The 25482-nt window shown below is 51.3% G+C and overlaps 8 protein-coding genes across 8 annotated transcripts; 5 read left to right on the top strand and 3 right to left on the bottom strand.

The window, feature by feature from the left end:
* Positions 1-410: 410 nt before the first annotated feature.
* On the bottom strand, positions 411-2291 carry P168DRAFT_269722 (M20 family metallopeptidase). Its single transcript, XM_024835157.1, has 3 exons — positions 1257-2291; positions 885-1195; positions 411-833 (listed from the first exon to the last, which is right to left on the bottom strand). The coding sequence occupies exons 1-3, from the start codon at positions 1796-1798 to the stop codon at positions 640-642; spliced, it is 1047 nt and encodes a 348-aa protein (XP_024692047.1). The 5' UTR covers positions 1799-2291; the 3' UTR covers positions 411-639.
* A 2427-nt stretch (positions 2292-4718) lies between these two features.
* P168DRAFT_318913 (uncharacterized protein) lies at positions 4719-5102 on the top strand (the record flags this gene model as incomplete). Its single annotated transcript, XM_024840234.1, has 4 exons — positions 4719-4805; positions 4861-4904; positions 4961-4979; positions 5040-5102. The coding sequence occupies 4 exons, from the start codon at positions 4719-4721 to the stop codon at positions 5100-5102; spliced, it is 213 nt and encodes a 70-aa protein (XP_024692046.1).
* Positions 5103-5751: 649 nt separating this feature from the next.
* Positions 5752-7450, top strand: P168DRAFT_253879 (fatty acid desaturase). Its single transcript, XM_024834391.1, has 2 exons — positions 5752-5912; positions 5973-7450. The coding sequence occupies exons 1-2, from the start codon at positions 5776-5778 to the stop codon at positions 7420-7422; spliced, it is 1587 nt and encodes a 528-aa protein (XP_024692045.1). The 5' UTR covers positions 5752-5775; the 3' UTR covers positions 7423-7450.
* Positions 7451-8505: 1055 nt separating this feature from the next.
* P168DRAFT_237901 (zinc-binding alcohol dehydrogenase family protein) lies at positions 8506-9725 on the bottom strand (the record flags this gene model as incomplete). The annotated part of the gene is made up of 2 exons (XM_024833583.1): positions 8506-9488; positions 9623-9725. 2 exons carry the CDS (start codon positions 9723-9725, stop codon positions 8506-8508), a joined length of 1086 nt encoding a protein of 361 aa, XP_024692044.1.
* Positions 9726-11821: 2096 nt separating this feature from the next.
* P168DRAFT_318910 (NAD(P)-binding protein) lies at positions 11822-12642 on the bottom strand (the record flags this gene model as incomplete). Its single annotated transcript, XM_024840233.1, has 2 exons — positions 11822-12316; positions 12379-12642. The coding sequence occupies 2 exons, from the start codon at positions 12640-12642 to the stop codon at positions 11822-11824; spliced, it is 759 nt and encodes a 252-aa protein (XP_024692043.1).
* Positions 12643-14497: 1855 nt separating this feature from the next.
* Positions 14498-21566, top strand: P168DRAFT_237401 (ketoacyl-synt-domain-containing protein; the record flags this gene model as incomplete). The annotated part of the gene is made up of 5 exons (XM_024833559.1): positions 14498-18418; positions 18491-18755; positions 18795-19229; positions 19299-20558; positions 20626-21566. 5 exons carry the CDS (start codon positions 14498-14500, stop codon positions 21564-21566), a joined length of 6822 nt encoding a protein of 2273 aa, XP_024692042.1.
* A 261-nt stretch (positions 21567-21827) lies between these two features.
* P168DRAFT_297414 (cytochrome P450) lies at positions 21828-23655 on the top strand (the record flags this gene model as incomplete). Its single annotated transcript, XM_024838175.1, has 8 exons — positions 21828-21846; positions 21907-22145; positions 22194-22556; positions 22606-22820; positions 22870-23194; positions 23248-23367; positions 23422-23511; positions 23560-23655. The coding sequence occupies 8 exons, from the start codon at positions 21828-21830 to the stop codon at positions 23653-23655; spliced, it is 1467 nt and encodes a 488-aa protein (XP_024692041.1).
* Positions 23656-23834: 179 nt separating this feature from the next.
* Positions 23835-25371, top strand: nscD (prenyltransferase nscD; the record flags this gene model as incomplete). The annotated part of the gene is made up of 2 exons (XM_024838876.1): positions 23835-24185; positions 24244-25371. The coding sequence occupies exons 1-2, from the start codon at positions 23982-23984 to the stop codon at positions 25369-25371; spliced, it is 1332 nt and encodes a 443-aa protein (XP_024692040.1). The 5' UTR covers positions 23835-23981.
* Between the last annotated feature and the right edge of the window lie 111 nt (positions 25372-25482).

The following is a 25482-nucleotide window of genomic DNA, read 5'->3' as shown; positions in this document are numbered from 1 at the left end:
AGAGAACCGGTCAGCCAGCAAGGAGGATGTCCCACTCAGTGACCCGCGGACGACAAAGAAAAGGCCTTGGAAACGGATGGTGAGAGCTTTCCGAAACTTGAAGGTCGAGTAGGGTGATACGCGGCATCACCACCACCACGGGAGTTGACATGAACGCATGAACCGGCTCGCGGACGGAATAGAACAGAGATATGAGCCGTTGTCCGATGGGAACTGATGCATCAATTGCAACTCCCATACACGAGTAAACGAGTGTGCGACTGGCGCTGGTCATAGACTTCACACGGACATTGGCTTGGACGGGGACCATAGTCGTGGGTTGCACGACTGTTTTAGTCACCCCTCGGGCTGTAGATTCTGACGAGGTGGTTCTCGGGATGGACTTGTGAGTAGAAATGTAGCAGGGGTACATTTTATTAGCCTGTCTAGCTGGTTCTAAGTTTGCTGACCGACATGTCGGTTCGACAGATGGTAGCTCAGACGGATGAACGGGATCAAGTGCGCCAGGTACCCTGAGAGGCCTGTTCCCTGTAGATCTTGCTGGGACTAGAAGCCATCTGTAGAAGTTTTGAGACCTTCCCCATGTAGCTAGTTCAGACCGTCTATATTCGGCGACGCACCAACTACCGACTAAACCCCCTACTGTTTGTCACCCAGCGCATGCACCGCCAGCTTCTTATAGGCCGTCAGCCCCTCTTGCAGCTCCTGCACCGTGATCTGTTCCTTCTCGCCGTGTGCGACCAGAATCGACCCAGGCCCGTAGAGATACTTCTTGTGGTCTCCCTTGAAGCGTGGAACATCCGTGCCGTATGATACCGGTGCGCTGTCAAACCCTGCCGTACCGTCAGCTGTGCACCGTGAAAACCGGGGGAAATCGGACCCACCTTCCACTTCATGATCCAGCAATGTCTCGGGATACTCGAACTTGAACTCCAGGCGCACATGGGGATGGCGAGCCGCGACTTCCGCGACGAGCTGCTTGATCGCGGCCATATCCGTCGCGACGCGCACGGCACAGAGCGCCTTGCTGGCGGCGGGGACGATATTGTAGCTGACCCCGCCCTCGAGCTTGCCGATGTTGAAGGTGGATGGGCCGAGAAGCGGAGAGTCCGGGAATTTGGTGGCGACGAAATCATTGAGGGCCTCGACCAGGGCCACGTTGGCGTTGATGCCGTGGTGGGGGTAACCGGAGTGACTGGGTCATCAGTACGAAACAAGAAACCTCCTCTGACCACGCATCATGGGTGAGCACTCACCAGGCCTTCCCCTCCCCGATCAGCTCAAACACCAGGTGTCCTTTATGTCCCACCACCAATTTCCCCTCGGTCGGCTCGCCAAAGATGACGCTCTCGAACCGCAGATCATGCCGCTCGTCGTTGGCTGCAATCATGCCCGGACCGCCCTTCTCCTCGCCGACGACAAACAGCAAGCCGATATCGCCCTCCTGGACCCGTCCCTCGGCGCGCAGCTCCTCTACTGCGCAGATCTGCGCCGCCATGGGCCCCTTGTCGTCGCAGGCGCCGCGGCCGTAGACGGTGTCGCCGTCCATGCGCAGGGGGATGTGCGGCGGCACGGTGTCCATGTGCGAGGTCAGACAGACCCGGACGCGTCTCGTCGGCCCGAGATAGGCGTAGACATTCTCGCGGGGCGAGTCCGGGGCGATGGGAATGCGCTCGACGGTGTAGCCGAGGCGCGTGAGATGATCGTCCAAGAAGCGGGCGACCGCTTCCTCGTGCTCGCTGTTGCTGGGGACCTCGATGAGGGATTGCAGGAGTGGGAGTACGTCCGGGTTCGTCATCTTGTTCGATCAGTTTGGGATAAACGGTTCTAGGTTGTTTCCCGGCGACTCTTGACCGGATGGTGTGGGGTTTTAAACGAACATGATCAGGAACCCCTCGTGCGGGGTGACATCATTCGCAACTGATAAGATAGCCCCTTTCTCTATCACAATGGATTAAGATCGTCCCCGATGGCAGCTCCAGGGCCAATGACGGTCTCACTGGTTATAATCTGCTAAGCTGAAGAAGAATCGGAGATCGTTCGCCTTCAGCAATCGGCTGCCATTCTTCCACGCATAGGATGGGTCCATGTTTCACCAGAGGTTACATTCGCGGTGGCCCACCCCACATCGTCAGTATCACGCCAAATCAATCCGCTTATCATACCACAGAAACAAATACCCCGCATGTCATTCTTTGCGGTAACAATTCGATGAGGAAGGAGTCGTCCCGATGGGAGAGGCTTGTCTCCCCCGCCCAATCCCCTTAGTGTTGGGAACCGAGTGCTGTCCGCTCTCCGATCGTCCCCGAACCATCGCCACCAGTCGCGCAGTCCATGTACGACCTCGGCTCGGACCAACACCGGTCTCGGACGCGGGGTAGGCTGCTGGCCACGGGAATCGGCTGTTCGATGGGCTGTCGATTACGTTTCTCGAGTGGAGAAACGGACATCTCCACCGGTCGGGACCTCCGCAACGGCAGTTCCCCGATACCGAACGGATGTGGGGGACCGTCCATGGTGATACATCGCCTGAAAGGGGTTGAGACGAGTGTGTAGCCCTGGATTGTCACTGGTTTGGTCTTGGGGAAAGAGGATGCAAACAAGTTGAGCATGAACAATCAGATGGAAGGTCCGAGTAGAGCGGAGACGGGCCAAATGGCAAATGGGCCCAGGACTTGGTTCCAACAGGTTGACACGGCAAGGTCGCTTGGGGGTATAATGGGAACGTGCCCGGTTGGTGGTTGAGACCCGTGGTCTTTTGGGGCTCATGCGAGAAGGTTCGAGGTTGAAGGGTACTCGCAGCGGATCAGAGCCAGTCTCCCTCCCTCGGGTTGGGAAACGCACTCCAGCCATTGACCTCCCCAGGAAGTCTTCCCACTAGGGGACAAAGTCGGAGTCGAGCAGCGGACAATTGCATTCATAGCTGACCTAGACGCCGTGGCCCCCCTTTTCTCGATATCAAGAAGTGGATCTCACATTAGCAGGAGATGCGAGACGGTTGGAAGTCTGCATGTGGTTCGAAGAAACTTGCTTCTGGCGGGGCCGGTTTTGATGAGAAGGTGACGCGTCGAATATGGGAGACCATTTCCTCCATTCTGCCAGATTGGCGGCTCGGTGGGCGTGAATATGCAACACCAGCAGGGTGTGCGAGACAAACAGACGAATGGAATCGGGGAATCTCCCCGTCCTCGAGGCCAGAAGGATCGAGTCTGTTACTTGCATAGGAAATTGCTGATAGTCTTGTCGAGGAATCTACGCGATGGGACCCTACGGCGTTGGGGCACGTAGTGCAGCGTCATCGTCGCCGCACGTGGAAGGTGTATCGACCGCTGCGCGTCTTAGCGAGGGCTGGAGTCTGCAAGCAGTCACAGTCGGCTATTGTCCAGCTTCAAACGCGACGGCCCCCTTTCTCAGGTTGGACCCAACATCTGCTTCCACGGGTGCACTGTTGTGTTCGCGCCTGTACGGTAGTCTTCCCGAGGTAGAACAGGGATTAGACGGACATGGATCCTCGTCATACCCGGACGAATAAGGAAAATGGCAAGTGGAGATCCACCGCGAGGGGACACGTCCCTCGAAACCGATTGGCGTCTATACAAGAGGACGGCCACTGCAACAAAATACGGAAGCGGTAATTTGTCGGATCTGATAGGACCGATATCCCAGCATGATCTGCCATCGCCATCATTCTAGCGACGTGACCGCAGACCAGTGGTCAGATCGTTAGATTCGAAGCTGAGTGTGCAGGGAGACTAGTCCGGATAACCTACCTATGCCATGGGGCGTGGTTACCTGGTGTGGTCTCGGGTAGGACTTTCGGTATAGCTACCGATTCCGAGAGGGAAGACAATGATTGGCCTACTGCATATCTGAAGCCCAAAGTCTGCGGGGTAATAGCTAAGATGCATCTGGTGTTGGTCAATATTAACGGCCATAAGGCTGGGCGTCCCCACAGACATGACAGGCTCACGGGAATTCAGGCCCCCCAGTGGGAAGATCGTCGGTCCTAGGTAGCCTCGGTGAGAGTTGTCAACTCGGCGGTGCTTGCCGGGTTCATAATATTACTTGCATGTGGTGGGTGTCTTGGGTCGATCCCTCATTTGCTCTTCTGGGCTGAGGCTCCTTCGACACTAGGATTCATCATCAATGTCTTAACAGCCTCGCAAGGCCCATTTTCCTCAACCAGCCTAGTCGCAGTCCAGATGCTTGAGACGTGTATGAGGCTGTGCCTCGACATACAACCAATCGGTCCTAGGTCGTGGGATCGTACTGCATATCCGCAGAGGCACGAAGGAAACTCGAGAAAGCGCCCCCCGATTGGAAAGACACACGACTCTACCCTAACTCGCCACTCTCGCAAGGCAGATGTCAGGCTGAATCGGCTATATCACACTGAAATGCAACGAACGGTGCTCAAAGATCGGTGTCCGTTTTGGACGCACAGTGGCTATGCTTCGATGACTAGGGTTCAGCTTTTGATACGCCGAGAAGAGATTGCGCGGCAGCATGGCTTCGGTGAGAATTGCAAGCAGGCATGAAGGGGACCGGGGTGAGGTTCTTTCGTTGTTGATGAAGTCTATATAAACTCCTCAGAATCCCCCATGACTCTTTCTCCCTCATCTACTCATCAGCAACTCTTCAACCGATTTCCAAACTCCGATCCCTCTCATTTACATCGAACACCTGTTTAAACCACCCTCACCCACAACCTCGCAATCATGAAGTTCTACATCGCTGCCATTACTCTCCTGACTACCGCTGTCACGGTCATGGCTTCTCCAGTTGAGAGCGCTCAAACTCCAGGAGTATGGCATACCCTGTCCGGTGCTTAAGACCGAGCCCAGTACTGATAATGTGCAGAAATGCGGGGGGACTGCTTGCGTCCTCGAGAACGGTCAAATGGTGTAAGTTATCATATGAAGCCCCATCGTCGATTCCAAAGGCTGACATAAATACCCAGAGACTGTGATTATGGATCTGTAAGTGCTCCTGTATAGCCTTGGTAAATGGGTTGATGCAATTGACACTGATTTGAATAGTGCAAGGGCCATGATGGTGAAGCCTGCAATTCCGGAAAGGGAAACTACTGCCCGGGAGCCTGAAGTGGTGAGTCTGGGTACTACATCATGATATGCATACTCCGTGACTGACTTGTCCCGTTGTAGTGGCTTTTCAACGGTCCAGTATATGAAAGGCTGAGTTGTTGGTCTCGTCTTGATTCTTTCCCAAACCCACTTCGTGTAGTACAAGGAGGAGGATCTGTCGAACACTCTTTTTAGTATCTAGTTATTGAATCCATGCATTTCTGACCGCTCATTATTCTGCTTTCCGTAGATGTTGGATAGGAGATACGTGGGCTATAACGCCATATGGGTGGAGTAGAGTGGATGCGGTCTTGACTTCTGGGGGACGATCCTGGCTCCACTGTTTAGACAAGATACGTGACAGAGAGCGAGCAACTGGGGGTGGCCAGACAGCAGATTCATCCGTTCAGAATATTTTTTGAAAATCCGCTCCGTACGGAGTGCAGTTTCAATTAGTCTAGAATATTAGCCTTCTCACTGGCCAACATGTCCTCATGGCCGCTTTTTGCTCACTGTTTCGTAACAAGGCCAGTCACATGATGCAACTAAGCCAGCATTTCATTCCCGAAAACACAGGCACCAGGCACCTAGTTTGGAAATATTTCCTTTCAATCCACCTACACTTTGTTATATGAGCAGCATGTCAATCCCTGTCAGGAACAGGACCCTGACCCCCGGTCAAATTGAGGGAATGATATTCAATGGACAATCAATCATCATCGTCGACCAGAAAGTCCTGCGCCTCGACGCGTGGATCCCGTACCATCCGGGAGGCCACAAAACAATCGAGCATATGGTCGGGAAGGATGCGACGGACGAGATTTCAGTGTATGTTACCCCCCCCCGGCTAAGAAGGGGATCAAGAGAACTTGTTTTGACTGTTCCAAGGTTCCACTCAGAGGAAACGCGCCGGCAAATGGATCGATACCAGATCGGCAGGGTTGAAGGTCGTTGGCATAACTTCGTGCCACCTATCCAGGGGGGCTCTTTTCGGCCTTATCAAGAGACCTCGGAGGCACAAGGAGTGACCATGAGTCGAGAAGAATCCGCAAATGTTTCTCTCGGTCCGGGTGACACATCGGATGTAGGCGCCTCAGAACTCAACTATCGGCGCCTTCCCCAGCAACCTCAGGAATCTCAAGGGGAAAAACAGGGAGGATTGGCCTTTCTCGATACGCAGACTAAAGACGAGGTCACTTTGACACTCACTCGGTATCCATCGCTTGATCTGTCGACTCAAAACAAGATCATTGAGAAGTACCGTCATCTGCATGACCAAATCCAGGCCGAAGGCCTGTACCATTGCAATTACTCTGCATATGCCTGGGAGTTTGGACGCTGTTTTCTACTTGTCAGCATCATGCTGCTATTCCTTCACGCTGGGTGGTATTGTACTAGTGCCGTTTTCCTCGGGTTGTTCTGGTCGCAGATGGTTTTTGCCGCCCATGATGCTGGCCACATGGGCATCACCCATGATTTTTTTATCGACAACTTGATTGGAATGATAATCGCAGCCCCAATTGGAGGCTTGTCATTGGGCTGGTGGAAACGTACTCATAATGTCCACCACATCGTCACCAATGCCCCGGAACATGACCCTGACAACCAGCACCTGCCGGTCCTCGCCGTGAATCACAGATTTCTCGGGAATATCTTTTCCACCTACCATGGGCGCCTGTTGCCATATGATAAGGCGGCTCAATTCTTCGTTCAATATCAATCGTACCTCTACTATCCCATTCTGATGTTTGGGCGGTTCAACCTCTACGTGCAATCTTGGGTCTTTCTCGCGCAAGGCCAAGGCCCCCGAAAAGGCTCTGCGTGGTGGCATCGCTGGTTTGAGATTGCAGGAAACCTTGTCTTCTGGCTCTGGTTTGGCTACGGAATTGTCTACCAATCCATTCCGACAGCCTGGAGTCGGGTTGCGTTTGTGATGGTTAGCCATATGGTCACCATGCCACTCCATGTCCAGTTTACCCTATCTCACTTTGCCATGTCGACAGCCGATTTGGGTCCGCATGAGTGCTTTGCCCAGAGAATGCTCCGAACTACCATGGATGTCGATTGTCCGGAGTGGTTGGATTTCTTCCATGGTGGTCTTCAGTTCCAGGCCATTCATCATCTGTACCCTCGGATTCCCCGACACAACCTCCGACGCACACAGAAGCTCGTCCAACAATTTTGTCGGGAGGTCAACATCCCATATGCGCTCTATGGGTTCGTGGGCGGTAACAAGAAGGTAGTGGGCAGTCTTGCGGAGGTGAGTCGACAAGCCGCTATCCTTGCCAAATGCCAGCAGACAGTTGCACAAAGAGCGGATCTGATCCATGGCCACTGAACATTGAGTTGCTTCAGCCTTGGTTGCTAATCTAGCACTTTATGCTTGGCCATCTCGTAATAAAGATTGGTTGGGTAGATGTTTCTTTAGTGATAAAACAATGCTAGAAATATATTCATAGTAAATAACCAGGAATATGTAATTAATCCTATATTTCTTGGATTTTTATCACATGTAATCTATTGTCTAAATCACTTAGTCTTATTATCTAGAAATTATACGTGTATCTATCTTATCACTGATCTTAGTCTTAGATTAAGTAATTTTATATTACTTATATAGAAGACTCAAGTATAGTCTTCTGGTTATTTCTGAATATCTTTTACTATATTTTACTTTTTTTTTTTAATACCTACTTTAATTTATACCTATTTTTATTACTTTAGCTTATTAATAAGCTTTAACTAGAAACAATGGTATATAAGAATAAACTTTTGTAAAGTAATAATAGAAGTTTATAAATTCTAGAAATTTAAGAACTGTTAGAACCGCAGGCCCGCAGGGCGCAGGCCATGTAGTACTTTATATAGGGGAGGCAGGTATTCGAATTAGAGAGGTATCCAATGGAAACATGAAAACCCCGTCGACGACATACCGATCAATGACAGCGAGAACTTTGTGCAGATACATATTCTATGAATAGTGCACTAGGACGTGCTGGGACGCGTGCACGACTACAGCATTAAAAGAAGCGCCGAGACTACACAGTTGTTTGGCCGGCTATTGATTCAATTTGTCCTACTCTCTTACAATGAAGTGCTATACAGACGGCCATAGCTAAATACACCTGGAATGTACATGTATTCCGGCTTGGCCGCGTTGTTCCTTACCACGTTCCATATGACGGCAGATTCAGCCAAGTGACTCAAGTCTGTCACGAAGCCTGTACCCCCTCCGAATTGGTTATCTCCTACTAAGGGTAGAATACCGAGAAGATTACAGTGAATCATTAGTAGTAGAAGTATGACATGAAGCGCCTTCTATATTTTGTCTAATACAAGAGTGCCATCATAAACCCGTCCCCCATACCTAACCATACCACGTCTCCGGCCTGGCGGGCGTTGTCGGCTCGCTTTGTTTGGCTCAATCGCTTGCCCCTGGCGCCGCGCTGAGACGTGTCAAGAACTTCTGTGCGCGAATCTTTCCGTCTTTAAGACCCTTTAGGCCGTCAGACAATCCCTCGAGACCGTTTTCGCCGAGCGTGTAAGGATGACCTTTGAGCCAACCCTCACGCAGACCCCGTGCAAACGCTGCGCCCCATGCCACACCAATGAGCCTGTCGTTCTCATTCTCGGTGTGAACCTGACCGACCATAGAGAAGACAATATCAACACTCGGGTCCGAACCCTCGACCTCGGTTTTGAGCATGATGTTGGTCATCTTTGGCCTCCGACCAGCAGCATCCGGCGGGCCAGCAATGACCTTAGTGACAAGCCTGATCGTGTCATCCTCGGAAACGCTATCAAAGGCCTTCCAGCAGCGGCCGTCGGGAGCACCTCCCTTCTTGACGGCCTCCTGGGTCGCTTGGATCAGCTCCTCCCCAGTCGAATAAGCAGTGTAGTCGACAAGGACGTCTCCCTTGCTCTCATCGAGGAAGGGCTTGACAAATTCGCTCCGCTTGCTGCCTATCGCAATGATAGGATGAATATTGGCGGCGGCTGCAAGCTTGATAGCGAACGCTCCCGTGGCCGTACTGGCTCCATAAATGAGGAGAGGACGCTTGGTGCCCTCCTTGCCCGCGGCCTTAGAGCGTGGCGACCAGGGCTCTGGTAACTCGAGCTCTTGAAAGAGCGCGCAGACGGAGGTGTAGGCCGCTAGAGGAATCGTGGCAGCCTCCTCAAAGGTTGTTGAGTCGGGAATGTGGAAGGTAGTGTAGTAGGGTGCAAGGGCGTACTCGGCGAAGGCCCCGTGCGAGGCCATCATCTCGTGGAAAGCAGCCACGCGGTCCCCTTTCCTGAATCCGACGACGTCCTCTCCCACGGCTTCGACAATACCAGCGATATCATCACCAGTGTTCATATCCGAACCGTAGATGAGGGGGACCTTCCAATCCTTCGGGTTGGAACCTTTCAAACAGTCACGTTAGCTGCCGATCCAAGAAATTGGGCCGTGACGCATATACGCCATCCATGGAGAGACGAATGGTCTAGTGGCATAGATTGATTGGCCACTGCAGGGCCTCTTAACATTTAGTACTTACCGGCGACGATAACCTTGATCAGCACATAGCCAGGCCCCGGCGTTGGGACGGGAGACTCGACAATGTCGACCGACGTGTCCTTCGTAACAATCGCTTCCTTCATGATGAGATCGCTGAGGTTCCTTCGTGTGATTTCCGGTGGCGGGCTCGACTGGGAGGTAAGATGCAAATAGTTTTGGGGATAAGGTCTGGTCTGGTGTATCAGACCGGCGTGGCTCCTGTAGTCGCTGTATTTATAACTCATCCGCACAGGCTGACAAATTGGCCTAGAGTAGTTAACCAACTACTCCGTCGCCTACTAGCTAATGTAACCCCCTACCAAACCCGCCATCTGGGCGCTCCGAGATGGAGGTTGACGAAAACCACGCTATACCCACTAAAACAGATGAAACGATCCATAGGAGGAGTAAGCACTAACGGATGGAAGATGATGGTGTTCGGAGGAATCCAGAAGGAACTCCCGGAACTAAAGGATTGTTTCTAGAGAGGAATTAGTCACAGCTGATATACGATAACATATGCTACGACTCTTACTTTTCGAGCTTAAATCACATTCGAAGCCCATCGTCCACTGATGACGTGATCTATATTTGTAAAAGAGATAGCCGTTTAGGAAGTTCAAAAAGGCTATATGGGGTATGGTACAAACTATTCCGCAGCCCTCCAAACCAACACCGGGCAATGATCGCTGCAATTCTGACGGGGGGCAACCAATTCACTGGAATATTAATCTTGGCCAACTCTGGTGTTATCTTTTTTAGCAACCTTGGTCTCGCTGGCCATATGCCGCTTCTGCTCCTCACTGTCTGGATTTCGATTGGATGGTTTGGAAACATTTTCACTGCATTGTTTATCAACCGTTGGGGTCGACGAAACTTCCTCCTTACTGGGATCACTGGAATTACTATTTCCCTCGTGCTCGAATGTGCCCTGCAAGCAGAATATATTGGAAAAGAGAACAAAGAGAACGGTGCTGGCCTCAAAGCCGCGGTCGTTTTTCTTCTTCCTCTTCATCGTTTTCTGGGGTTGCTGCATAGATGCAACACCGTTTGTTTATCTTGCCGAAATCTTCCCCAACCATCTCCGCAGTCAAAAGACCGCCTGGGGTATTGTCGGGACAGCTGCTTCATCCATTATTATTCTCATTGCAGGTTCAATCGCGGTGGACAGAACTGGCTGGAAGGTCGTCCATGTGCTTATCGTCCCAACTAAGTTCTACTGGTTCGCGATCTTTTCTCTGTCCCCCGACACCAGTAACCGATCACTGGAGGATATTAACGTATGCTTTGGCGAAGAAGTAGCGGTTCATTACCACGAAGCTACAGAAGCCGAAGAGCAGGAATATCCGAGGGGAATGAAACTCCATGGGAAACAGGATGATGCCCAGCGGGAAAAGGGTTCAATGGCAGAGCACATCGAGATGACGGCTTGGCACAACACAAGTCGGTCAATTGATTATACGGTCTGTAGCTCGTCAATCACTCATCTGGTATAGTAAGAACACGCGAATTATATATCAAAGCCATCCTTATTTTCAAGGTACGCTCTTGCAGCGATCATGGACGCGTAAAAATCAAGATGTAATGGCGGTTATTGATCTCGAGCCTTCCCTTGAACGTGGAAATAGTTCCTTGCTGGTTGACCTTCTACTTGAATGCCTGCTTTAGACCTAATATTCTGTTGTCAGACTCAGACTGATGGATGTTAGTCACTGGAATGCGCTCTGTTGTTTTTCATTTTTCTTCGTTCACGTCACGCGTCTGGCCGATGAGCACTTGGACAGCATTTCCCATACCACGCCGCAAAAAGGGCTATTGAGTGATGCTATATGAAGAAGTTGACCATTCTCGGGTGCGTTGAATGCGCCAATAATTTGGGATTGTTGAACAAGAATTCTCCTTGGGGAGTCTGTCTGTTGCTCTTACAGGGCTTGGAGGGACTGGTCTTAATATGAATCATTCAGTCAACATGCAGATATCGTTGTAAATATTAACCGTAGTGGATGTGTGAGGTGAAAATGGGGCTGTCTCAGATAAGGAGCATCACTGCGAAGGCAAGAATTTAATCGCTGGCTGTAGCTTGGAATGTCAGCGTCAACAGGCAATCACCCTAAGGTAAAGAAATTAGTTGATGAAGATGAATGTGATTCCTCTTCCCCAACCACAAAAGTCTATCTGATCCAGGGCTAATTCATTGATATTACATCTTGCTCGGCATCCTCATTGCACCATCCAGTCGGATGGTAGTTCCGTTCAGCATGATATTCTCAATCCCCTGCCGTACTAACTGCGCAAATTCACTCGGATGACCTGCCCGTTTTGGAAATTCCATTGCGTCTTCCAAGCTCTTTCTCACTTTATCCGGCATCATGCTAGTCATCCGACTGTCAAAGAGACTCGGCGCGACTGTCACAACTCGAATGCCATAGCGGGCAAGATCCCGCGCCATCGGCAGTGTCATGGCCATCACGGCACCCTTGCTGGCAGAGTACGACACCTGTCCTTTCTGCCCATCAAAGGCAGCTGCCGATGCTACCATGACGATAACACCGCGCTCCGAGTCTGGACCAGTGGGTTCAACCTGGGCAATGTGCGTGAGGGCCTGGCGGATAAGGTCGATGGTGCCGCGCAGATTGATATTCACGACGAAGTCAAAGGCGTCAAGGCTGAAGGCCTTTCCGTCACGATCAAGTATCTACGGGAGAGTCAGTCGGTACCCACACTGTCCGAAGACTCTGGGAATGTAGTGTCACCTACGGTAGCAGGGTTTGCCACTCCGGCCGCGGAGACAACGCCTCGAAGTGGCTTGCTTGTCTGTTTGCTCCAATCAACAGCCCCCTTGACGGCGCTCGCAATGCTCTCCGTGTTTAGCACATCGCAAACAAAGAATTTAGCCGATGCTGGGAACTCTTTGGCCATTTCCTTGCCATTCTCCTCATTGAGGTCCAATATGGCTACATTACCAGCAGCTTTGCATATTTCCTCAACACAAGCTTTTCCAAGGCCCGATGCACTGGTCATGATGCGTAAGAATGGGACGATTGTCGCCTGTACTGGGGAACACTAACCCCCCGGAGACAATAAAGGTTTGACCTTCGATCTTCATTTGGAATGGATGCCACGTTACTGATGCAAACAATATTGCAAGGACGGAATTGATGGGGGAATGTCTTGGGTAATGTGGGAGGGAGTAACCCGCCGGAGATCAAGAGATCACCTCGGCTGCAGTGGGGCGATTCGGCCGAGGCACATTCGCTCGTGCAGCCATCAAAGCTCGGAACCGAATGCTGGTGCATTATTTATTCCCCGTGGCCAAGTTGAAGCTCGTGAATGACGGCAAAAATGTTTAATAGGTTCTGGTGGCACTCCCACTGATACTTCGCCATCTGGACATGTCGTCGGAAATGGTAACAGATGGCTTTTTACTCCCCCCCCCAGACTATAGCTCAGGGGTGTTACAGAAACCCAACGAGGTTAATACCCCACGAAGGCGGCACAACCAGGCAGAAGCCCAACACTAATCAACTGCTAGAGGATCAGGTGTCACAGGGGGTATATAGTTAGGTTAGACTCTTTATTTATACCTGACCACAGTATAGAAAAAATAATAATAATTAATTATTGTAATTCATCTCTTTAAAATCTATAAGAAAGAGAATATTTAATTTTTTAAAAAATATTAAAAATCAATATAAATTAATCTTATTCTAATTAATTTCATAAAATTTCTTTATCTTAAATATAATAAATAAAATCTTGATTTTTAATAAACAGTTCTTATTATATTAAGATACAGATAGACCTCCAAATAGGGCGGATCCGGATCCAAAAGTTGGATCTGGATCCGCCCCGCGGTTTAACACAGGGTGGATTAGACCTCCAAATGGGGCGGATCCTCACAATTAGCCCGCTGGGAATTATATCAGCGGGAATAGGTTGTTTTGATTTCATCATGGCGTTTAACAAAATTGTATGCCCATTTTTCACCAACAGTCTGGATAGGTGTAGTACCACGTTGGGAGAGGAAAATATTGGCCATTTCTTGAACATGGCATGGACGGGGGGCTGCTCAACGTTGATCCATAGATAATATCCATTGTAGAAGTGGTTTCTCTTCATTTGAAGTCAATTTATGCGAATTGGCGCGTTTTTCAGCCCGTGGAATAGTACCATGAAGTCGGGTTCGAAGAGTTGATTCAGGAACTTGAAAACAACGTGCTGCTTGCCGTACAGAAGAAATTTGAGATTCCTTCAAAGCTTGAACAGCTAGTGAAAGCCTTCCCTCCTGCTCAGCAGCATTTGTTGAATTTTGACATGCTTTTGGTGGCATGGTGGGTGGCTGAACTGGGCGAAGATAACAAACGCGGTCAGAACGCGAGAGGTTTAGGTGAGTGCTGAACTCCATACGGAATAGCGTCTATCTAACTCAACACAAATATATCGGTAGATGATGTCCACCAATGCCTTAAAAGATGGTTTGCCCGGCTTTACGCAGACGGCGTTGAGGCTGAGCGATTCCCATGGACCCGAGTCAGATAGGCCGCGTTGAGGCCCGAGTTAGGAAAGACACAAGAACCATGTCAGCCTCAGTTCCGAGCCTCATCAGGAAGCTAGACCCTGCGTGATGAGTGGATATGGGGCTTATACTATGATTCGCTGTGATGTGGTTCTTTGAGAGAGGCCTTGAAGATGAGCACGCCGCCTGACATACTTCAATAAGGGACAGTTCCTTCTCATACTTGAATAGCAGAAAGTCGGGATCCTGGTTTCTTCAAACATTTCAACTATAGTCCTCTTCTCTCATTTTGTTCCACTCACATCCCCCAACATCACATAAGCTTCCGGATGCAAGACGGGCGGCGACATACCTGAGGAAATGTCGCACAACGCCAACGCCAACGCCATTGCCGTCGTCGGTATGGGATGCAGATTCCCCGGCGCCGACTCAGCCGAGGAATACTGGCGTATCTTGGAGACGGGGAGGTCCATGTTGAGCGAGCTTCCCAAAGGCCGCTTCCCCACAACCGAACATCAGCGCAGCACCGACAAGACGGTATACTATGGCAACTACCTGGACAGCATCTCTAGGTTCGACAACCGTTTCTTCAAAAAGTCTAGCCGCGAAGCTGCGTCCATGGACCCGCAACAGAGACTTCTACTGGAGGTATCGTACCAAGCCCTTGAATCGAGCGGTTTCTTTGGTCCCCGCGAGCCAGACCTCGATGTTGGATGTTTCATCGGAGTATGTGCGTCTGACTACAACGACAACGTCGCCAGCCATCCATCCAATGCCTTTTCTGCCCTCGGTACATTGAGGGCATTTGTTCCCGGCCGAGTCAGCCATTTCTTCGGTCTCACTGGACCGTCGATTGCCCTGGACACGGCCTGTTCTTCGTCAGCCGTTGCCATTGACGCTGCTTGCAAGGCGATTCTTCATGGTGACTGCCGAAGCGCCATTGCTGGCGGTGTCTCTGTCTTCACAAGCCCTTTCTTCTACCAGAATCTCTCCGCCGCGTCTTTCCTCAGCTCCACGGGCGCGAGCAAGTCGTTTGACGCCAGCGCAGATGGCTACTGCCGTGGAGAGGGTATCGGGCTTGTCGTCTTAAAACGCCTCTCCGACGCTGTCGCCTGTGGCGACAATATCCTCGGCACGATCCTTTCAACCGCAGTCCGCCAGAGCAGCAACCAGGTGCCCATCACCGTTCCCTACAGCCCATCACAGACAGACCTGTACCGAAAGCTCCTCAGCACAGCTGGAATTACGCCCGAGACCGTCACTTATGTCGAGGCTCATGGTACGGGCACTCCCGTCGGAGATCCTCTCGAGTTTGGTGCGATCAAGGAGGTGTTTGGTATCAAGTCAAGAACAGACCCTCTATACTTTGCATCAGTCAAGGGCAACATCGGACATACCGAAGGTGCCTCTGGTGTTGCTGGTCTCATTAAAACAATCCTGATGATGCAGAACCACGCCATTCCAAGACAGGCTCATTTCAAGTCTGCGCACGCCAATCTTTCGCTGGTACCGGGGCAGATTTCCATCCCGACCGAGACTGTGAGGTGGGATGCAAAGAATCTTGTTGCATGTGTGAACAACTACGGAGCCGCGGGTAGCATTGCTGCCATACTCGTCCAGCAACCGCCGTCGCAGGGGGTTTCGATCGCCACATCGAGTGTGATCAGCAAGCATCCCCTGGTCATCACCGCCAACAGCGTGAAGAGTCTCGGCGAGAATTGTGCAAAGTTGGCGGATTATGTGTCCTCGCTCAAGGGCCAATCTGCTGCAGACACAAACCTGCTCGCAGATATTACATTCAACCTCAGCGACAGGCAAAATAGGACACTGCCGAATATGTTTGCAACAGCTGTTTCTAGTCTATCCGAACTAGACAGCCAACTTCGTACAGTGGCTTCCAATCCCAACTTAGCCATTTGCCAAGTTAACCCCAAATCAAAGCCTGTCGTTCTCGTTTTCGGTGGCCAGTCGAGTCGCTCTGTGGGCCTGAGCAAGAGCGTCTATAAGTCGTCGAAGCTCCTTCGCAAATATCTCGATGAGTGCAACGACATACTTAAAGGATTCGGTCAGAGTGGCATATACCCTGACATATTTGACCCAGCACCGGTTGATGACGTGGTGTCGCTCCAGACAATGCAGTTTGCGCTACACTATGCTTGCGCCCAGTCATGGATCGCCTGTGGTCTGAAGATCGACTGCGTTCTCGGCCACTCCTTCGGCCAGCTTGTCGCTTTGACTGTGTCCGGTGTCCTGTCGCTCATCGATGGTCTCAGATTGGTGTATGGACGAGCGGTGCACATGCGCGAAATGTGGAGTCCTGAGAGAGGTTCCATGCTTGCCATCGAGGCAGACCGCGAAACTACCATAGATATCATCTCCTCGGCACGAAAAATGACATCGCCTTCCGGTTCTGGACTTGAAGTGGCATGCTTTAATGGACCGACCAGTCATGTCCTGGTTGGATCTGCTGCTGAGGTCGACGCTGCTGTGCAGGTCACCAAGACGAGCAACGCTAAAGCCAGGGTCCTGGACGTGACGCACGGCTTCCATTCGCGGTTCTGTGATCCTATTATCCCAGAGCTGGAGAGGCTCGCACGTGGTCTTACATTAAACAAGCCCTCGATCCCCCTCGAGAGCTGCTCCGCTGGTGAATCCTGGCCCGAGGTCACTGCCAACCTGATCGCCGACCACACTCGAACACCTGTCTACTTCGGGGATGCTGTCAAGCGAATCGAAGCGCGATTCGGCGCATGCACATGGCTGGAAGCTGGATCGAACTCTTCCATCACCAGCATCGTGCGCCGTGCTCTTCCGAATCACAAGGACCATCTCTTCTGTCCAGTCAACCTCACTCGAGACGACAGCATGAGCGCCTTGGCAGACACAGCAGTAAATCTCTGCAAGAACGGTACTCATGTTCAATACTGGCCATTCCACCACATCCAACGCCAGGAATACCGACCCTTGAACTTGCCGCCCTATCAGTTTGAGAAGAATGAACACTGGCTCGAATTTGACCTACAGGCAGGAACCGGCTCTGAGCCAACTTCCATGGCATCTAAGGGATCGCAACCGGTCATCGCCGAGCCTGAACCAGAACCAGAGCCGGAGCCCGTGCTTTTTGAGTTCTGCGACCTTCAAGACATTGGCAACGGCCAGAAGCAGGCTACGTTCGCTATCGACCCAAGGTCTGAGGAGTGGAGGGTGCTCGTTGCTGGTCACTCCGTGTTGCACGAGTCTCTATGCCCGGCAACACTATACATTGAGCTGGTTCTCAGGGCCGCTAAGGGTCTGGCAAATATCAAGAATATGTCGTCTACCCCTTTCGCCCGCGTGGACGACCTCGAGATATCCTCTCCCCTCGGCATGAGCCAGGAGAAGATGGTCCATCTTGTGCTCACGCCGTCCGATGCTGCCGGTCGCAAGTTCAACTTCACTTTTCTTTCACAGAACCGCTCTGGAAAGCCGGCTGCTCTACAAACCCACGCTACTGGCACATGCGAGACTGCTCCAGAGGATGATACAACTGTCTTCGCCGAGCTCGAGAGAACCAGGAAGCTTCTCAAGCACATGCACAAGGGACAGGACCATGCCCAGAGATTCGCGGATATGGCTTCACAACTGGGCGGCGAGGCCGTCTACGGGTCAATCGTCTACAAGGTGTTCTCCAGGGTAGTCCAGTACCACGACTTCTACCAAGGTGTTCGAAAGCTCGCAAGCACAAGCGACGGCTCTGTCGCCGCCGAGGTGTACCTACCCGAGACACAACCAGGCTTCTCAAAGGATCTTTACTCTTTGCCCGTGGCCACCGACAACTTCTTCCAGGTTCCGGGGCTGTTCGCAAACTGCTTGGCTCCTTGCCCGTCAGATGAAGTCTTCGTCTCTACTCACGTTGACCGCATCCAGTTATCGCCTGAGTTTGGCAAACAACAGGCTGAAGGGAGCAGCTGTGGCTGGGAGGTTTTTGCCATGTCTACCTCCATCAGCGACAAGGAAAGCAGCAATGATATTTTTGTCACGGACAGGGGTACTGGTAAACTTGTCTTCGTTGCTTTTGGTGCAAAGTTCAGCAGGGTGAAGACGGCAACACTTGCCAGGATCTTGTCTCGCGCCAACCCCAAAGCAACGTCTGCACCTGCACAAACTGAGGCGCCTCAAAGAGGTCCAGTTCCAGCTATCCAGGCCATATCAAAGCCTGTGGCTGTGAGGCCGAGCCAATTAAAACAGTCTATACAGGCTCAGCAGCCGACACAACAAAAGACTGCACCTCACTTCGAAGCAGTGCCTGCCAAAAGCATTCCATCCTCATCACCACCTGTCATCCAAGCGCCACCTCAGTTACCCAGCGTCGAGAAGGAGCTCCGACAAATGCTGAGCAAAATCACTGACGTCCCCGCGAATGAGTTCCAGACGAATGTTGCCTTGGACCAACTGGGCATCGACTCCCTGATGGCCACGGAAATGGTATCAGAAATCCGACAGGCCTTTAACATCTCGATACCGCAATCTGAGCTCGCTGATCTGGAGACGTTTGGATCGTTGTGCTCATACCTAGATGGCCATGAGAGTCGACAATGGTCTGTCCATGCACTGGATCAGCCATCTCAAGCCAAGCTTGGTCCTGTCCAATCTGCTCCGACTATCACCTCAATCCCAGAGAAAATTACTATCCCTGAGACTAAAATTCAAGAGCAAACCACATCAGAGATTGGAGCTTCAGACGTGCCGGACTACGAACAAGAAGAAGAGCTGGTCGCGCGACTTGCTGGTTTGCTGGGCACTCACCTCGAATGTCCAGCTACGGACTTTGAACGCTCAACAAACCTCGCGGATCGCGGTCTGGATTCTCTTCTCAGCATGGAGCTCATGAGCGACATCGATGGAATGTTTGGTGTTTCAATTGATCCGTCGCTTATTTTGGGCGAGAGCACCTTCGGACATCTCGCCGACATCCTCGTCAGCTCGGTCATCTCTCTACGGCCTGCAGGGAGTACGGATTCAAGCACAGTCCCTTCTACGAGAGCACTGTCGCCTGGAATTGTGACACCGGGCATCGCGACACCGGGAACCATCCCTGACGATATTGTCGATGGTGGCGGTATCTTGACAACAGCTACCAAGGTGCAGTCTGCTTCGACAACAAGTGTCCTCGGCAGTGCAGCCCAAGCATTTGAAACAATCAAAGTGGACTTTGACAAGTTCGCAGAGAAATACCGATTTGGCGACTTCTACACCAAAGTTGCAGACAAGCAAGCAGAGCTGGTCCTGGCCTACGTGGTCGAAGCCATGGCCGATTTGGGTGTCGATCTGAGGACTCTGAGACCAGGAGACCGGATCTCACGAATCCAGGTCGCGCCAAAGCATGAGCGCATGATTAACGTCTTCAATGAGGTCCTCCGCGCGGGCAAGTTGGCCGACTACGATGGCAAAGAATACGTCCGCTCGGACGTGTCGGTTGATACAACCCCATCAAGCGTCCTGCATAAGGATATCATCGAACGGTTTCCTCAACACGCCAAAGAACATACCCTGCTGAACCTCTGTGGATCGGACATGTCCAAACTCCTAACTGGTAAGATGGATCCTCTGGCGGTGCTCTTTGGAAGCAAAGCCAATAAGGAGATCCTGGAGGATGTGTACACCACGGCGCCTATGTTTGTGGTTCATTCGGAGCTGCTCACAAATTACCTCGAGAAGGCATTGAGTAGCTCCTCGCCCGGACCTGATGGCAAGTTCCATATCGTGGAGCTCGGAGCCGGCACTGGTGCCACGACGCGGTGGATCGTGGACCGACTGGTGCAGTGCGGAATCCCCATCGAATACACCTTTACCGACATCTCTTCTTCACTTGTTGCGGGTAGTAAGCGCAAGTTTGCCAACTACGACTGCATGAAGTACGGCACGATCGACATCGAAAAGGAGCCGCCCGCCGAGTACCAAGGACAGTTCGATATTGTGCTCGCAACCAACTGCATCCATGCCACCAGCAACCTCCGCAACTCTATGGGAAATATCAATAAGCTCTTGCGGCCCCACGGTTTCGTGTCTCTGGTTGAGTTGACGACTAGGAACTACTGGCTGGACATGGTCTTTGGGCTCCTCGATGGGTGGTGGCTGTACGATGATGGACGGCCATATGTGCTGGCGACTCCCGAGTTCTGGGACAAGACAATGCGACAGGTCGGCTTCAAGCATGTGTCATGGACAGGTGGTCATACGCGCGAATCAGAGGTTGTCCGAGTCATCACCGGTTTCAAGCAGCCCGTTACAGACCCCTCCTCTTATCTCAGCATGCCGCAGGAGAAAACTGGGAACATTGAGACGGTTGTCTTTGCACACACAGACAAGAAGCTTCCGCTGAGGGCCGATATCCACTACCCCTCGTCGGCGCAGGAGGCAAGGTATGATACTTGGGTTACTGGTACGGTATAATTCTGGGTTATTTCTTCACAAATGTACAGGCCGGAGCTGACATTGCTCCGGTATAGGCTTAGTGATTCACGGAGGAGGACATGTAATGTTATCACGTCGAGATGTTCGACCACGTCAAATACAATTACTTCTTGATAATGGTATTTTGCCTGTATCAGTGGACTACAGACTGTGTCCCGAGACGACCATCCTGGAGGGACCGCTTGTCGATGTCGTCAACGCATATGCCTGGACAAAGAAATCGCTGCCATTGCTGAAATTGACAAAGACGCGAATCAACGAGAGACTCGACCATAACAAGGCGGCCGTGATCGGCTGGTCAACTGGTGGCACGCTAGCCATGTCTCTGGCGTGGACCTCGATACCACGTGGGATCTCTCCCCCAACCAGCATCTTGGTCTTTTACTGTCCAACTGACTACGAGGATGAATTCTGGCGGAAACCCAACGTGCCAGAACACTCTGACAGCTTCGGCAACGAATCCTACAACGTCATCGACGGAGTTCACCCCGCTCCCATCACGGCATACAACGTGCCCTCCAAGATCAAGGCAGCAGCCGGGTGGATGGCGCCTAAAGACCCTCGCAGTCGAATCGTTCTTCATATGAACTGGCACGGACAGACGCTTCCTGTTCTTTTCCGTGGGCTACCATCGGGATCGAAGGTATCTGGGCAGGCTGCGGCAGACTTCAATCGGCTGGAGCAGCCATCAAGGGAAGATATTATCCGGGCTAGTCCCTATGCACAGATCCTTCAAGGGAACTACAAATCGCCAACCCATATTGTGTTTGGCACCAAGGACGATCTGATTCCGTTGGAACAGGCTCAGCGAACAGTTGACGCAATGAGAGACGCGGGCATCGCGTCGGGGATTACGATTGCGCCCGGACAACCTCATCTGTTCGATCTATACCGTGATCCTGATGGCAAGCGCTGGGGTAATGTCGTGGAAGGCTACAAGTTTTTGCTACAAAGACTGGGGAGGGAAATTGTTTAGGCTGTGATGTATAGCTATGAATTACTGGTAGAGTAGAATGAAATCTCACGATATTGGATTGGATTTTTGCCTCGCTTCCGCCAATAGTTGCTGAGCCCCGAGTTATATCTCTGTGATTGCTAAACCTTGGACCCGAGTGGCCGAAATTGCAGCCATACGACTAGCGTGAGATGTTCAGATCGATTGGAACTAGATATCTATGATAAATCGCAACGTGCCGGTCTGAATTAACTAGTAGACCAAATCTAACTCCCATACAACATGCATCTAGGAAATCTATGTCAGCTTCTCGATAGCAGCGCCTGCCGGCTAGGCGAAATCACCATACTAGCAATCCTAGTGATTGCCGTCATTCTATTTCGATCATGGCTACGTCTGAGACATATCCCAGGCCCACGGACAGCATCTTTAACAAACCTCGTGCGACGATCCTGGGTAAAGACCGGAGATGCGCATCAGATACACACCGACCTACACCGCAAATATGGCACTGTAGTACGCTCCGGACCCAATGCGGTCATTGTATCTCAGCCTAAGGCCATCGACACTATATACGGGTTCAAAAATCGGCTTGAGAAGGTACGTTCACCAGGACTGATTCTAAACCACCCTACTGACATCACTCAGTCAGAATTCTACGACTCCATCATGCCCCGAAGCAAGGGCGGAAAACTCCCTGATATCTTCGCAACCCGCGACGAAGACGTCCATCGCCGAATGAGAAGGCCCGTGGCTCGATTATTCTCCGTGACGAATTTGACTACATTCGAGCCAGCCATGGCGTCTACTATGGAGCACTTCTTCTCTCGTCTGGATGAACGCTTCGCGAATAAGGATGCGGAGTTCGATCTGTTCAAATGGATTCAGTTCTTCATGTTTGATGTTTTGGGACAGGTCACTTTCTCGCGCGAGTTGGGATGTTTGGAGAATGGGGATGATGTCGATAGTATCGTGGCGAACATTTGGGCTTATTTTAGAATGGTTGCTGCTGTACGTTTATCACCGGTATGATATTCGGGGATTTTAGCTAATGATGCAGAATACGCAAATGCCCTGGCTTGATTATCTCTGGCGAGATAATCCGCTCGTTCCAGGCTCTACAAAGAGAAACCCACTGGTTGAGTTTGGATTTGCACGAATCACGGAACGGATGAGCTTGAGCGAGAATGAGAAGGAAAATCTCGGGCAGACGGATTTTCTCGCGTGTTTTCTCCAGGAACAGGCTAAGGATAAGGATAACACTCTTCCCCCTCTGTACGAAGACCCAAATCAAACCATGCAACAAGAATTGACAGATGTATAGGTTCGTCCCGACATGGGTAAACTCGAACATCGTGGCCGGCGCAGACACAACCAGCATCCTAGCCAGCGCGTGCATGTACCATCTCCTCAAGAATCCTTCTTCCCTCGCAAAACTCAAAGCAGAAATCGACGTCGCGACTGCTAAAGGCCGTCTCTCGAGATACGTCACTTGGAAGGAGACAAAGGAATTATCGTACCTTGACGCCTGTATCAAGGAGGCTACGAGGATGCACCCGCCTTTCGCCCTTCCTTTTGAGCGTGTAGTGCCTAAGGATGGTCTGGTTGTCGATGGGTATTTTATTCCTCCAGGCACGAGAGTCGGCATGGTAAGAGTCCCGGGTTGCTAAATCTACTATGTATGAGAAGTTGACGTCTATAGAACCCGTGGGCAGTGCACCGCGAAAAATGGCTATTTGGTGCGGATCCGGACGCCTGGAGACCTGAACGCTGGCTATGCGGTGAGGCCAAGCAGCAGGAAATGTATAAGTCTCTGTTGACGGTAGGTCTACATTCATTTGTCTTGCATTGTATGGCGTGCTTACTTTGCGTTCAGTTTGGCGCCGGTCATCGAAGCTGTCTCGGAAAACATCTTGCTTATTTCGAGACGTATAAACTTGTTCCGTCTCTTTTGCGGCAGTATAATGTAAGTGCTACATAATTACTACTAGATAATCTGATGCTAATTGAACAGATTGAACTAGTAAGTCCTGTTGGCGACTGGACGGTTGAAAACAAGTGGTTGGCCAAACCGTCTGGGTTCCAAGTTAAGATCTCATCCCGCAAATAGTGACTCTTGTAAATAGCATTGATTAGAAATGAAAGTATTCCATTCTTTCCATTTACTTCGTTGATGATAGATTACGTAGAAAGATAAATCTGACAGGCTGAAGCGACTGCGAGGCTTTGTTACTCTGGACCCGAGTTAGGTCACATATGCATGTATAGCCCCAACGCGGCTGAAGCCTTCCAAGTGCCGACATCTCACTAGGAACACGTTGATAACTCGGTCCATGCAGCTTAATTCCAAACACACCTGCAGTCGCATATATACTGTGCCACCCGTACTCCAATTACCAACCGACCAAGTCATCTATCCATTCTACTCTCAACAAAATGCCAGCCCTTACAACCCTACCGCCGACACCACCACTGATGGTGTGGAACTCGCTAGTGAAGAAATGCCTTCCGCAGAGCGACAACAAAGACATCGAATTCTGGTGGAAGCTCACGGGCTATCACATCGCAGTCATGATTGAGGCGGCTGGATATTCCATCGAGAAGCAGTACGAGGTTCTTCTCTTTCACTATCACTGGATTGTACGTAACTCCTCCATCATACTCAACCTAGTCACCCCTTTAACACAAAAAGAAATAGGTCCCCCGACTAGGCCCTGCCCCCAAACCCGACGGAACCCCCAGCTTCAAATCCCTCGTTGCATACGACGGCTCACCATTCGAGTACTCCTGGAAATGGAACACGTCCACCGGTGAGCCCGACATCCGATACTCCTGGGAAGCCATCGGCAAGAACTCAGGGACTGCAATCGATCCGCTCAACCACGACCCCACACTCGAGTACATGGAAAAGGTCACCCAAGTTCTCCCCGAAGTCGATTACTCGTGGTATAGACACTTCCTGGCGGAAATCTATAACCCTGATAGAGGATTTTATGCCGCGGAGCTGGAAGCTGGTGAACCGCCCGCCACGACGCTCATGCATGCGGTTGAGTATAACAAGAAAAAGAACTTTGGGCTGAAGTCGTATTTTCTCGCCAGGAAGTTGTTCCAGGGTGGTGATCCAGCTACGACGCAGGAGTGGGACGACGCGATTGTGAAACTTCATCCGGGCGAAGCACACCCGGGTAGAGATGTGCTTATGCATTTCCTATCCACCAGCCCGGAGGGAAAACTCATGAAGCCCTGTGTCTTGGGAATGGATAACGTGGAGCCATCGCAGTCGCGACTGAAGATGTACTTTACCTCCGCGCATACGAGCTTCGCTTCCGTCCGCGAGATCATGACCATGGGTGGAATCTGCGACATCCCCGAAGAGAGCCTTCAGGATCTACGCTCCATGATTCTAGCCGTGCTCGGCCTACCAGCCGATTTCCCCGAGGACAAGGAGATTTCCGTCGAAGCCACGACTGGCGGAACGGTGTGGAAGGACTTCGAGGCGCTCTGTGAGGGTTTCATCTATTTCTTCGACATCGCCCCCACGTCCGGTAAGCCCGAGGTGAAATTCTACCTGACAACGCGCAAGTACGGTGCGGATGATCTGACTATTGCGCGCAATTTGATGAGCTGGATGCAGGCGCACGGGCGGGGCGAGTACTGCGCTTCGTATATTTGGATGCTGGAGAGGTTGGCTGCGCATAGAGGGTTGGAGAATGGGAAGGGGATGCATGCGTATATTAGTTATCAGTGCTCGAAGAAGGGGGAGCCGGATATCAAGTCGTATATCTCGCCTGAGCTGTACCATAAGGCTAGGTATGAGGGGGTCTAGGATAGTCACTAGCCGAATGATAAGATAATGATTTTCAGGCCAGTATCGTGTTTAGCATACCATATGGAGTAATGTTGCTTTTTTCGATTCTGTTTTCAGAAAGGTTGCTAT

Source organism: Aspergillus campestris (genome assembly GCF_002847485.1).
Source record: "Aspergillus campestris IBT 28561 chromosome Unknown P168scaffold_7, whole genome shotgun sequence".
Classification (NCBI taxonomy): domain Eukaryota; kingdom Fungi; phylum Ascomycota; class Eurotiomycetes; order Eurotiales; family Aspergillaceae; genus Aspergillus; species Aspergillus campestris.
This window is presented reverse-complemented; position numbering and strand designations above follow the sequence as displayed.

What these genes read in the sequence shown, in the direction of transcription:
- P168DRAFT_269722 (XM_024835157.1), bottom strand. Translation starts at nt 1,798, where the DNA reads ATGACGAACCCGGACGTACTCCCACTCCTGCAATCCCTCATCGAGGTC. An exon ending in ATCGGGGAGGGGAAGGCCTG is followed by an intron (nt 1,196 to 1,256) that starts GTGAGTGCTCAC and finishes CTGATGACCCAG; the next exon opens with TCACTCCGGTTACCCCCACC. An exon ending in GCTGGATCATGAAGTGGAAG is followed by an intron (nt 834 to 884) that starts GTGGGTCCGATT and finishes ACGGTACGGCAG; the next exon opens with GGTTTGACAGCGCACCGGTA.
- P168DRAFT_253879 (XM_024834391.1), top strand. Translation starts at nt 5,776, where the DNA reads ATGATATTCAATGGACAATCAATCATCATCGTCGACCAGAAAGTCCTG. An exon ending in GCGACGGACGAGATTTCAGT is followed by an intron (nt 5,913 to 5,972) that starts GTATGTTACCCC and finishes GACTGTTCCAAG; the next exon opens with GTTCCACTCAGAGGAAACGC.